We start from the raw sequence: 12,039 nt of genomic DNA on the forward strand, positions 1-12,039 counted from the left end.
GCTTGCTCTCCTTCCCCCTTCTCCATCCCTTCCCGCTTCCGTTTCGAGCGGGCCAAGCGGGCTAGTTTGCTTTCCCGGGCCCGGAGCCGTCTTTCTTGTTCGGCTCGCAATTCTCCCCGCATTTCCTTTTCCACCCGGTCGGAGACAGGGAACAGGAAGAACCCAAAGGGCTTCGTACAGCCTTTGTTCCCACATACCACCTGTCGGTGGTAATCATGCGGGTCGTACTCGAAGGAACGTCGGCAATGTGGACATTTATGCAAGGCGGTGAGCGCCCCAAAGTCACAGAGACACGTGGAGCACACGAAGGTTTTCAAGCCCATCATCATGTAATTATACGTGTACGGAGGCAGACCGTCGATGGGCTGGCCCCACTCGGTCCTACAACGTGGACAGTAGATGCGGCTTCGGAAGCAGTTCTCGTTGGACCGTGCTAATGTCTTGGTTTTCGTCGTCGCTTTCCCCTTCTTGTTCCCTTGCTCTTCCTCCCGTTCAGGTTCGGAGAGCCGCTCAAAAGCTGTCACCACTGCTTGAAAGGCTTTGGTCGCCTCTGGGACTGAGCCACCCAGTCGGTCGGGGTGGACGTTCAAGGAGAGGCGGTGGTAACACTTCCGCAGCAATGCAGTGGGGCTTTGTCGGCTTACTTTAAGTCCGGTACACCCTAAATTGAGAATCGCAGCCCAGTCTTCCTCCTCGCCAAGTTGCATGATCCTGTTGACCAAGGCCGATGCCACATCACCATCGTCACCAATGTTGTCCTCAGCCTTTCCAAGTGTCTTGTCAGTCGATTTTTGATCCATCCCGGGGGCCGCATTTGTCGATTTATCGGCTCCCCGTGTGTCTTGAGGTAATTGATCAAGGACTCTAGCAATTCGTCAGGGTAACCCATAGGAGACAAACCTCGCTTCGCGCACTCTTTTTTGAGCTCGCCGGCCTTCATGGTGGCTGGATTGCGGCCGTCAATTTTCATCCCTTCTCCATCGAGAAAGGCTTTGATGCGGAACATGAGCGTACCTTTCTCGCCGGTCTGGGACAAGCCGTTCTCCTTGAGAAAACCTTTCAACTCTCCAACCTTCAGCTTCTCCAGACCACCGCCTTTGGCTAAGACATTCCAGTTCTTGCTCATGCCTACAAAACACTTCGGCTCGAATTGATTGGCTTCAGTACTCAATGCAAAAAAGAAAGCGCAGCACCACTACACTGCCACAGCGGGGGCAGGCTTGCTGGATATAAAGCGGTCATGAAATTCGCACCAATGAGTGTCCCAGCGACGAATCTAAGGGGTTTCTAGCGATGATGAATTGTTTATATTGCTGGTACACAGCGTAGACCTCAGCCTGCATAACACCCAAAAGGGACGGAATACAGCAATTTCCTCGCAAACCAACCCGGAACAAGAAAGGTAACGCTCCTCCATGGCCAGACACCCCTCGATATTTGACTGAGGCCTCGTGCTCAAGCAACATACCTATTCAAGCGCGATTTTCAAGCTAGAGGGCATTATAAGGGTGGAGAATGAACTCTTTCTGGTGCTTGCGGTGGTCCGGCCACGCATTCAATGATATGCTGTCTTAACCCGTTTAGAGCACCTGCAAAACTCGCGCATCACCTCATTCATCCATTCGACAAACTAACCAGGTGTCATGGACACAATAACCAATGCCTATGGGAGTGACAGCGACACGGAAAGCACGCCCACAGGAGTGTCGTCTTCTGCTCCGACATCCACCCTATCATCCTCAGTCTCCGGGCCCCCCGGCGGCCCTTATCTCGTCAATCGCTCCGTCAACTCGGCCCCGTTTGTGAACCCTGCTTTGAAAACCGTGATGAATCGTCCTGGTTTTATACCGCCAACGTCGCGGGAGCTCACCACCAACGTGAAGGCTGCCACTCTACTGGCTCCAATTCAGGGACCAGAGCATCCTTTTCGTCGGGAAATGGACTCGATGGGAGGCACGAAGCTGGCCACGGGTGGTTACAAGGAAGACGCTGTCATGGAGAAATGGAATTTCCATGAACAATTTCATACCTTCCACGCTCAAGGGTACGCGAGGGATGACGTGGCCGGGGGTATCATAGGGAATGTGCATAATTACATGCGCAAGGAATGCCTGAGGGACCCGGCTGGTCCGACAGCAATAAATGCGGGCAGGGTGACAAAACCGAGCGGGAGCACAGCGTTGGAGCCCGTGTCGCGACGGAAGCGAAAGGGCGTGGAAGAAGACGAGGATTTGGGAGAAGAGGAGGATGGTCCGTGGGCTCCTGCAAAGGAAGAACCTGTCATAACACAATTGGAGGCGGGGACCTTAACCGAGGAGCAAAAGCGGCACCGGGCAGAGCTGGCGGAGCGGAAGGCCGCCAAACACCGCGGCTACGACGAGGACGAGGATTTGGACCGACGGGATGAGCGAAAAGTGGCGCATTTGTTGCCTCCGCGCCATGACCGGGACACGGTAGCCTCGGAGCCCACCACGCAGTTTCACGGTAAAGGCGAGAGTGACTACCAGGGACGGTCCTGGGTGGAGCCACCGGGCGGGCTTCGGCCCGTGGAGACCGACCATGCTTGTTATTTGCCGAAGCGGTGCGTGCATCGTTATACGGGCCATGGAAAAGGCGTGCAAGCCATCGAGTTCTTCCCGGGCACCGGGCACCTCCTCCTCTCTGCATCCTTGGACGGTACCTGCAAAGTCTGGTCCGTCTACGATGAGAGGCAACTGCGACGGACTTACTCAGGCCACACAGCTGCAGTCCGTTGCATCAATTTTAGCCCGGATGGCAGTCGCTTCCTGAGTGGGGGCTTCGATCGTTTCCTGCGCTTGTGGGATACCGAGACTGGACAATGCATCTCCACCATCACCAACCGTAAGGTTCCGTACGCCGCTAAATTCTACCCGCCCAACGACAACCTCTTCATTTTTGCCGCTTCGGACAATCGTCTGTACACGTACGACTGGTCCTCGGGGGAGATGGTTCAAGAATACAATCACCACCTGTCCGCGGTCAACACCGTCACCTTTTACGACAATAACTCCCGCTTCGCCTCCACTTCCGACGACAAGAAAATGCTGCTGTGGGAGTGGGACATTTCCGTGCCTATCAAATACATAGCCGAGCCTGGGATGCATTCAATGCCCGCAGTGACCCCCTCGCCTGCGGGCGACTTTGTGGCGTGTCAATCGTTGGACAACACTATCAAAATTTTTGGTTGCCGGGATCGCTTCAAGCTCTTGCACAAAAAAGTCTTCAAAGGACACACCATTGCTGGATTTGCTTGTCAGCCCGCATTTTCTCCCAACAATCGATACTTGGCCTCTGGGGATGGGGAGGGAAAGTTGCACTTCTGGGATTTCAAAAACACCCGGGCTTTGGCAAAATATCGGGCGCATGACAATGGTCCGTGCATCGGCTTGGTCTGGCACCCCGTCGAAGCCTCCATGGTTGCGTCGTGCGGGTGGGATGGCTTGATTAAATTGTGGGAATAGAAAGGAGGTCTGGACGGGCAGCGAGTCCGGCGGCACCTCACACAGAAGCATTTAAGTCAAAATTAAATACAAAAACTTGAAAGAGCGACTCATGGCATTCAAAGGATTTTTTTGGAGAGAAAATGTTGTTTCTTATGTGCTCCTTAGGCGAGAATGGGCCACGAATGCCTCAAGCGGTCACATGCCGAGCGGCAGTACTGCTTGCAAGTGTCACACGCTGGCTTTCTGTCTACCGTCACTTGAGGACGTCAAACCAAGTCACGCCCCCCTGCATGAGCCACACGATAGGCACCCAAAGCCATCTAAAAATTCCGACCAATCGATTGCTCACTTGCAAAGGTCAAAGCCTTTGCAGTGGCAATAATGTGACGCAGGCTCGGAAATTTGAGAAATCGAGCCTGGACAAATGCCATGACGACGGAGTAACGACGGAAACCGTCAGGGGAGGCCTGTCGCGTGCTATCCTAGTTTTTCCCCCCCCGAAGTCATGCGCGTGCGTACAAACCGCCTCCTGCGCTGTGCAAACTATCTCTGTCTTTTGTCACATAACGATCATTGAATTACGTGTTCTGGCCAGGTTTCTGGCTGTTGGTGTGGGACGGCCGCCCTGCCCGTTTCCTGCTCGCAACGACCCTCCACAACGGCTCCAGTTCAACAACCTTATGCCTATCTTTTTCCCGTGCCTTTTCTCCACCGTACCACCCGCGTGCCACATACCACATGCTCATGGTGTACACAATATACAATTCTTTACAGACACGACCGATATTTGAAGTCTTTTCACCATAATGGCCATCAAGGTAAGTCTTGATACGAGAAGTGGTCCGTTGAGATAAGGCGGGAAAAAGTGACGCCCTTCCCGCGCAACTTAGGCAGGTATTTACTCGCGCCTCGCCTCCCCACCCCTGATGACGTCTCTCTACATACATAAAAACTGCACACGAAACAACAGAAGTCCGTCCCTACCGCTGCCCGTGCCGCCCCGGCCAAGTCTGCGGCCAAAAAAGCCAAGGTGGCTCCTAAGGCTGCGAAGCCTGCTGGGAAACGGGGTCGCCCGGCAAGCGCTGCTAAGAAAGCTGCCAAACCCGCCAGCAAACCTGCGTCAAAGCGTAAACCTGTGGCAAAGGCTTTGCCAGCGGTGGCGGCGCCCAAGCCGGCCGCAAAAGCTGCCCCCAAGCCGGCGCCCAAGGCTGTCAAGAAGAGCAAACCCGCCCCCAAGAAGACCAAGCCGGCGGTGAAGAAGACTAAGCCCGTGGCGAAAAAAGCGACTCCTAAGCCCGCCGCGAAGAAGAGCAAGCCCGCTGCGAAGAAGAGCAAGCCCGCCGCGAAGAAGAGCAAGCCCGCCGCGAAGAAGAGCAAGCCCGCTGCGAAGAATGCTTTGCCCGTTATCAAGAAGGCCGCCAAGCCCGCGGCTAAGGTGGCAAAGGAGAAGAAAGCACCCGCTAAAAAGGCGAAGGCCACAAAGAAGTAAATTGTCGAGCTGGCGTGGCGTCAAGTGGCGAGAATTAACGGACACGTGCTCCCGAAGTGTGTATGAGTAATTTTCCGGGGGATTGGCCTGAGTAAAACACGTAACAAAATTTATGGAGAGGGCAGATGTTGAAAAATGACAGGGAAAGGGGGGAGAGAATGAGGATCAAAGCTTTCCTGCAAAAACCTAAAAAAAAGGAGCTTTTGAATCACACGTGACGCAAGACCAAGAAGAGCAACGGAAACAGGACTGGCAGCTGGAATCCAGATATTGGGCCTTGAATTTGACAGAGCGCACATCATTGTTGGTGGAAATATATATTCACACAGATGGATTCTCTCTTTTAACATCCTGAAAGCTTATTGTACCCATTGTGCTATCACCTGCCCCATCCACGGAAAGGATCGATACAATTTGCAGCTTTCATTACACTTTCATCCCAATGATTCAAACAAAGCGACAAGGAAGAAAAAGACACCAAATCCTTGCGTGAAACTTATCCTCGTGAAGTTGCGGACGCTCAGAATGCATCTCTGTCCTCTGTTGCTTGACAAACTCTAATGCCACTTCTACTTCTTTTTTTTCAATCGTGCTCTTTCCAAGGAATACACCTGCACTTGAAAGAGCAAGAAATGGAAAGATAGGGCGAAAAAGGACCAGTTTCTACCCTGCAAATATATAATGCATGGTGATTACCGTATTTTTAGGTGGAATGTCAAAAAGTCATATTATGACGTCACGCTTTATTCGTTTGAAGATCCGGGTGAAGGTGAAGAATGTTGTCATCTTGCTTTATTTGCGTTTAAATCCAGCAAGGAATACAAGGAATAGGTTATCATCTTATTATCTATTATTTTTTCATACCTTAGAAGGAGAAGAGATCTTAGGAAGGTTTTTTAAGTGACAGACTCTTTGCTGCGGCACTTGAAAAGAATGTTGAAAGAGCGAACCAGATCTTTATCGCTGACTGTAGCGCAGCCGTGTCCCCCCATTCCCAAAGCTTATTACCCCACCGTCAACGCACAGGCAAACCATTAGAAGTACAGCCCCTTCGAAAATATGTTGTTGCGGAATACATCGTTTGCAGTGACCCTGGTACCGGTGATAACGGCATGGATGGCGGGTCTGGCTGAGTCGTTCATTATTCCGTCGTGTGTCGTAACCCGATCGTCAGGTAAGCCAGAAGATGAGATGACAACAAGCTAAAGCCCTCCTCCTGACAAAGTCTCCGCAATCTACCTTGCTTTTAAATCATTAAGCCCTAAGTATGTCACTGGGGCACCCGGAGCAGGCGCCATCGACGGCAACACGTGGTGGGTACCTCGGAGCCGGAGGATTTTTGTTCGCCTCCTCGTTTCTCCTCTCCCCATCTCCCAGCTGGGCACGCAATTTACCTTCCGGACCTAGCAAGGCCGAATTACTGGAAAAAACCAGGGCTAAGGACTCTGAGGATCCTGTCGAAAAGAAAGCCCGGCTTGCGGCCTTGCGAAAAGAACGCTTGGAGCGTCAACGGCAACTCGATGCGGAAGAGGAGGCTCGTAAAAAGGATCCGAACCGTAAAGAGGTAGATATCGACGCAAACTTGCGAGCTTCTTACTATTACCCCACCGCTCAAAAACGCTATCTTCCACGTGTCAAAGCTGCGGCAGATGCGTTGCCAGCGGCTCGTGAAGCACTCCAAGCCGGGGAGTGGGAGAAGGTTGAGAGTTATGCAGCCAAGGAAGCCGACAACGCCGCGCTCCCCTTGAAACTGTATGCATCCTCTCTGACAGGACAAGGGCTATCGTTGGACGTCTCGTACGTCAAAGTGTTGAGCCAACAAGGTGACGTGTATGGGAAGGAGCTAGAGAACTTCAAGAAAGCTGTGAAAAGCAGGGATACGACTAAGGCCTTGACGTCGCTAGGGAAGATGGAGTCCGCCCTGGTACTCTACCGTAAGACAGCCAGGATTGACAAAGAAGACGGCGGTGTAGGAGAATTCCCAACGGACACCAAGCTGGGTGCCAGCTTCGGGAACAATAACCCTACCCTGTACAAGAAGAAGTAATTAGCGTTGGAGCTTTGGGAGGCGCGCAATAGGGATGTGGAAGAGCGGGGGGGATGTCACATATCGCATTAAGACCCGACTTAAAGAAAATCGTCATGACTGGGCAGCCCTTGGAGCCGCTTTAACAACCTGTGCACAATATTTTCTTCAAGCGCCGACGCCAACCTTACATTGCTTCTTCTTCCCCCCCCCAACCCTAGGTCTATCAACCCAGCCGTTGCTCTATGTTTATTGAGCCGTTGCTCTATGTTTATTGGATAAATCCCAGCTCCGACCAAGGACCGGGATCAAAGTCATCTTCTTCCTCTCGCTCAAGCAAAGTGAATGCTCCGTAATGCAAACGCGACGCCCCTCCGAAGGGGACCCAGAAAGCACGCCATGGCGAGGGCGATAAAGCTTTATCCAACAAAGGGTAGTGCCGAAGAATGCGCCAGGCCACTGGTCGAGCCTCCCCCAGCTCCCGAAGCCGCCGGTCTATCCATTCTACATCGTGTACGATCCGTTCGTCTTCGGAGGTAGCCTCTTCTTGGGCACGTGCTCGCTCCTTGCTGTCTCCTTCTCCGGCCGCTCCCGTGGACGGCTCCGGAACCCCCTGGTCCCTGACTCCTCCCGGCGCGGGAGGAAAGAGCTCCACCAAGTAACGGCAGGAATGGATGGGGACGTAGCGGGCCTTCTCTTCCAGATTGTGCGCGTTGAAGGCTTGCAAGGGAGGGGCCCATGTCCCGTTTTCGGCTCGAAATGGCTGTGGGAGTTGGCCCCCAAAGCCGGCGCGAACGAACGCAAGATGGACGTGGGCATGGGGTAGGAAAAACGAAGAAGGGAATCGGTACCATTCGGCGCCCAGACAGAGACGGGCCGGCCGCACCGGAGGCGGGGAGGGATCGGGAGAGGGATCGGCAGATTTCGATGCAGCCACGGGCGCCGCCGCCTTCAAATACTCTGCCCGTTGGTGCTTGGAAAAATCGTCGAAGAGACGGAGGGGTGCGGAAAAATTTTGGGTCATCGAAACCGCGCGGGAGAGGGAAAGGAGGGCATGGAGGAGGAGGGCGAGAGGCATCATTCCTCGGACCGCCATGTGAGCAAGGCGGTGTAGGAGACCAGCGAGAGGCGGGCGAGGTGGACCCTCCTGTTCCGGACCTTTGTCGCGACCGTTCCGTTTTCTACCCCCGCCTTTGTTGCCCTTGGCGGAGGCGACTGCCAGCGGTGCCGCCTTTGTCAGGCATCGGTCCATGGAGCCCACCACGACGTGCAAGGAGAGGGCCCCGCCCAAGGCTAACAGGGGGTAGATGGGAAAAAGGAACCGTTCCTCTTTGTGAGGACGCGTGGTCATCACGCCTAACCATAAATACGCAGGGGCGACAAAGAGGAAGGAAGTCCCTCTTCCCGTAGAGGGCCACGCGGGCGGGGGGACGAGGAGGAGGAGGAAAGGCAAAAGGAGGACCAGGGGCAGCACCACATTGAAATTTAGGAGCAAATTTTTCAAATAAAAAGACCAGGGTTCTACTCCGTAAAGAGTATCGTCTGCGCCTACCGCGGCCCCTCCCAGGTTATAGCGAAGGATGCTCCAGACTGGGAGCACACAGCGACGGTAAAAGAAGCCGTCCACGAGCAGGACGGGGGGAAGGACGAGGACCAGGGCCGCTACCCCCAAGGACAGGACATAGAGGAAGCCCTGGCGACATTGCCGGGCAACACCCGGACCGGGACTGTGGGACACGGCCTCGTAGAGCGTGTGCAGCGCCAGGGGGAGGAAGAGGAGTGCCACAAAGGGCCAACCCAGGCCCACGACGGCAGTGACGGCGGCCAGCGTGGCCCATGCGTACCGACGCGACAGCCAACAAGCCGTGGTCACCATGACAAAATTGCTGGCCGCGCTGGAGGGGAGAAGGGCGGGGGAGGCTTGGAACATCCCCGCAGACGTGAGGAGGAGCGCGAAGGTCAAAAATCCGGGGCGGGCACCGAAGCGCCGGGTGACGGCATCGACAAAGGTGGCTTCGGAGCTGGCCGAGATCAAGGAGAACACGACCCGAAGGAAATAAAATAAAAGGCGCTTGTCCGGGAGCAAAGGCCCTTGGAAGAGTCGCAGGGCCAGAGCACCGGCTTTGGCCAGCGCGGCAGGGGGCAGGAGGTAAGCGTAGGACCGCAACGTGTACTCGGGAGAATACTCCCAGGTTTGCATCCCCGTGCCATAGAGAAGGTAATGCACAGGTTCCCAATAGTTGTAGGTTTCGTCGCAGTCCGCGATGGGAGTAACGATCCCTCCCACCACGCGTACCAGCACCAAGGTCAGCCCAGCTAACAGACCGTACACGCGCGACACGAGCACTCCCTGTGCTTCGGGCGGATCCGTGATACCCCGTGCGTTCTTCGCCCCATGTCCTCTTGAAGACGGCGGTGTTGTTGCTGTTTCCAATTGGCGCAATGGTGGGGTGTGTCCCATCGACGCGGAGGATGACCGCCGGCTGGGAGTACTAGTGGTGATGCTTCTGTCATCACCAGCATTGGATGGAGTTGATGGGTTGCGTAATTTTCGTTTGGGACCCGCGCTTGCCTGCCGTGCTTCAGCATGTGGGGACTGGCCCCGCGTAGTATTGTTTTAAGATAGTGGTAGAGTATCGAGTGCGTACACCGGGCGTCGGTGAGGTTCACATGTACGTATCATCACATGGGGTCTTTCTAATGAGTTTGACGAACAGCTAGACAGGACACGAAAACCAACCCTCCCCGACTTGAAAATACAAATGATGGTGAAAGTATTGACGCACTTTGGAGGCCTCAGCTCTTCGCGCTGAACGGCGCATGGTTATCGCGCGGAACGTAAGTATGCAGAGAGGGGTTTCCCTTGAAGTACTGAAGCAGCAGCGTAGCTAAACTCCTTGACACAATTTGATGTATTCCTGGCAACAAGGCGGCAGCGACCGCGTCGTCTTTTTGTTGGGGACGAAACCTATCTCTGTGCGATCGTTTCGTGGAAAGGAGATGTGGAAACATTCAAGTCGATAATGCGGCAGAGTGCTATGCTCGCTTTTTGTGTGGCTGAGTGGGCGGAGGGCGATACATGCGTCAAAAAGGTTGTCGTACACTGGCGTGGGAGGAGAGCTGAATGTTTACCCGATTGCTTCATGCTTGGAAAGCATTCTTCTCGCGTGGATGCCTGACGACTTTTGCCTCACGGTTGGCATGCGTTTTGGGGGCTTACAAGCTTGATCATACCATACGCTTTACTACCTCCCCCCCCTCGTATCTAAGCTCTCTCCCATATACTCGTGGTATTTTTTAACCCGCAACGCAAAATACAGGGATACGTCTCCGTTCCTGCTTTTCAGTTTATTTTCGTGCGCAAGTTTGCAGCTTGCTGCGTTTTCGCATCGATCGTATGCTGAAAGTTGCGTCTCATTCCTTTTTCTTCAAGGCTTTCATGATTGGCAGCTTAATCAGGGCTACAGCAGCTGAAATTTTCCACACTTCAGCTGCGTGTGCTTTAAGGGCTAGCCATGCTTGTCATCTTTCCCCAACTCTAGCATTTGCCTCGTTGAAAACCCTCAGCTCTACGTCCAGAAGAAGACGGATCGGCCGGTACGGTGGCATGGCAACAATGGAGGCGAGTGGCACTGATAGCGGAGCTCCAGGGAAGGCTGAACAACAGCCCGAGCGGCGAAAGCGTGTGCTATCCGGCGTCCAGCCGACAGGATCATTGCACCTCGGTAATTACTTAGGGGCAATTCGACAATGGGTCAAAAATCAAGACGAGTACGAGTCTTTCTTTTGTGTCGTGGATCTTCACGCCATCACGGTACGTGAATACTCTCGCTTTTATCGCTTCCTGGTTCGCAGTATCCCTTCTTTCAGTCTGCATCCGATGACCATAACTTGTGCTGGATCCACATGGTACGTGTCGATCACCTCTCTTCCTCCCTCTTTCTCCTCCATCCCCCATTTCCTCTCCCTCCCCAGGCACCCCACGATCCCAAACGCCTTCGGCAGGAGACCATCGAGGCCGCTGCCTTGTACCTGGCTGCAGGTATCGAACCGAGTAAAAGCACGATTTTTGTCCAGTCCCACGTCTTGGCCCATACCGAGCTGACCTGGTTGTTGAACTGCGTCACGCCTATGAACTGGTTGGAGCGCATGATTCAGTTCAAGGAAAAGGCGATCAAGCAAGGAGAGAACGTCGGCGTGGGCCTTTTCGACTACCCGATCTTAATGGCTGCCGACATTTTGCTGTACCAGGCTGACTTGGTGCCCGTGGGGGAAGACCAACGGCAGCACTTGGAGTTGACCCGCGATATAGCCCGACGTTTCAACGACCAATTCTGCAACAAGAAGGCCAAAAGAAGAAAGGTATTGGAGGCTTGATGCCTTTGCGCCTTTGCAAATGTCAGGCTCGTGCATTTTCCCCTGTGTGAACGTGAGGGCATGTGTCGCTCCTAGTGCCTGGGGTAGGGCCGTGGGAGCGAGGCCGAGACGTTCTGTCCCGGCCTCTGCGTTCTATGGCATGAACTTCTCGTCTGAACCCCCTTCCCCCCCTCGTCCTTTTCCTTTGTCGCTCTCTGCCTCGTTCTTTCTCCTTTGGATCTTGTCTCCCGCTTTTTGGCCAGGTGTTCCGAGACCCAGCGGCCTTGATCGTCACGGAGGGTGCCCGAGTGATGTCCCTCTTGGACGGAACTAGCAAGATGAGCAAAAGCGCGGAAAACGACGGGAGCCGCATCAATCTCTTGGACAGCCCCGACACGATTCGCGCCAAAATCAAACGCTGCAAGACAGACGCGTCGCTGGGCTTGGAATGGGACAACCCCGCCCGTCCGGAATGCACAAATTTGTTGAACATCTACCTGGCCGTGACGGAGGGGGCGGGGGCGACGAAGGAGAGCGTGTTGGAGGAGGTGGCGGGGATGAATTGGGGGGCGTTCAAACCTTTGTTGACCGAGGCCGTGGTGGCGCATTTGGAGCCGATCCAACGGAAGTACCGGGAGGTGATGGAGGATCCCGAGCACATTGAAAAAATCTTGACCCGAGGTGCGACGGACGCCGACGCGATT

General features: G+C 54.3%; 4 protein-coding genes across 4 annotated transcripts; 3 read left to right on the plus strand and 1 right to left on the minus strand.

Annotated features, from left to right (window-relative positions):
* Positions 1–1,643: 1,643 nt before the first annotated feature.
* CDC40 (pre-mRNA-processing factor 17) lies at positions 1,644–5,448 on the plus strand (the record flags this gene model as incomplete). The annotated part of the gene is made up of 3 exons (XM_005855536.1): positions 1,644–3,472; positions 4,258–4,282; positions 4,435–5,448. The coding sequence occupies 3 exons, from the start codon at positions 1,644–1,646 to the stop codon at positions 4,951–4,953; spliced, it is 2,373 nt and encodes a 790-aa protein (XP_005855598.1). The 3' UTR covers positions 4,954–5,448.
* A 772-nt stretch (positions 5,449–6,220) lies between these two features.
* Positions 6,221–7,000, plus strand: NGA_0640000 (uncharacterized protein; the record flags this gene model as incomplete). The annotated part of the gene is made up of 1 exon (XM_005855535.1): positions 6,221–7,000. The coding sequence occupies one exon, from the start codon at positions 6,221–6,223 to the stop codon at positions 6,998–7,000; it is 780 nt and encodes a 259-aa protein (XP_005855597.1).
* A 250-nt stretch (positions 7,001–7,250) lies between these two features.
* On the minus strand, positions 7,251–9,957 carry ALG9 (alpha-1,2-mannosyltransferase; the record flags this gene model as incomplete). The annotated part of the gene is made up of 2 exons (XM_005855540.1): positions 9,766–9,957; positions 7,251–9,551 (listed from the first exon to the last, which is right to left on the minus strand). Exons 1-2 carry the CDS (start codon positions 9,799–9,801, stop codon positions 7,251–7,253), a joined length of 2,337 nt encoding a protein of 778 aa, XP_005855602.1. The 5' UTR covers positions 9,802–9,957.
* A 328-nt stretch (positions 9,958–10,285) lies between these two features.
* On the plus strand, positions 10,286–12,015 carry WARS (tryptophanyl-tRNA synthetase; the record flags this gene model as incomplete). Its single annotated transcript, XM_005855537.1, has 3 exons — positions 10,286–10,793; positions 10,955–11,341; positions 11,599–12,015. Coding segments are annotated over exons 1-3 (1,221 nt in total), but the record flags the coding sequence as incomplete, so codon positions are not given.
* Between the last annotated feature and the right edge of the window lie 24 nt (positions 12,016–12,039).

The sequence above is a fragment of the Nannochloropsis gaditana genome, assembly GCF_000240725.1.
Source record: "Nannochloropsis gaditana CCMP526 unplaced genomic scaffold scaffold172, whole genome shotgun sequence".
Classification (NCBI taxonomy): Eukaryota; class Eustigmatophyceae; order Eustigmatales; family Monodopsidaceae; genus Microchloropsis; species Microchloropsis gaditana.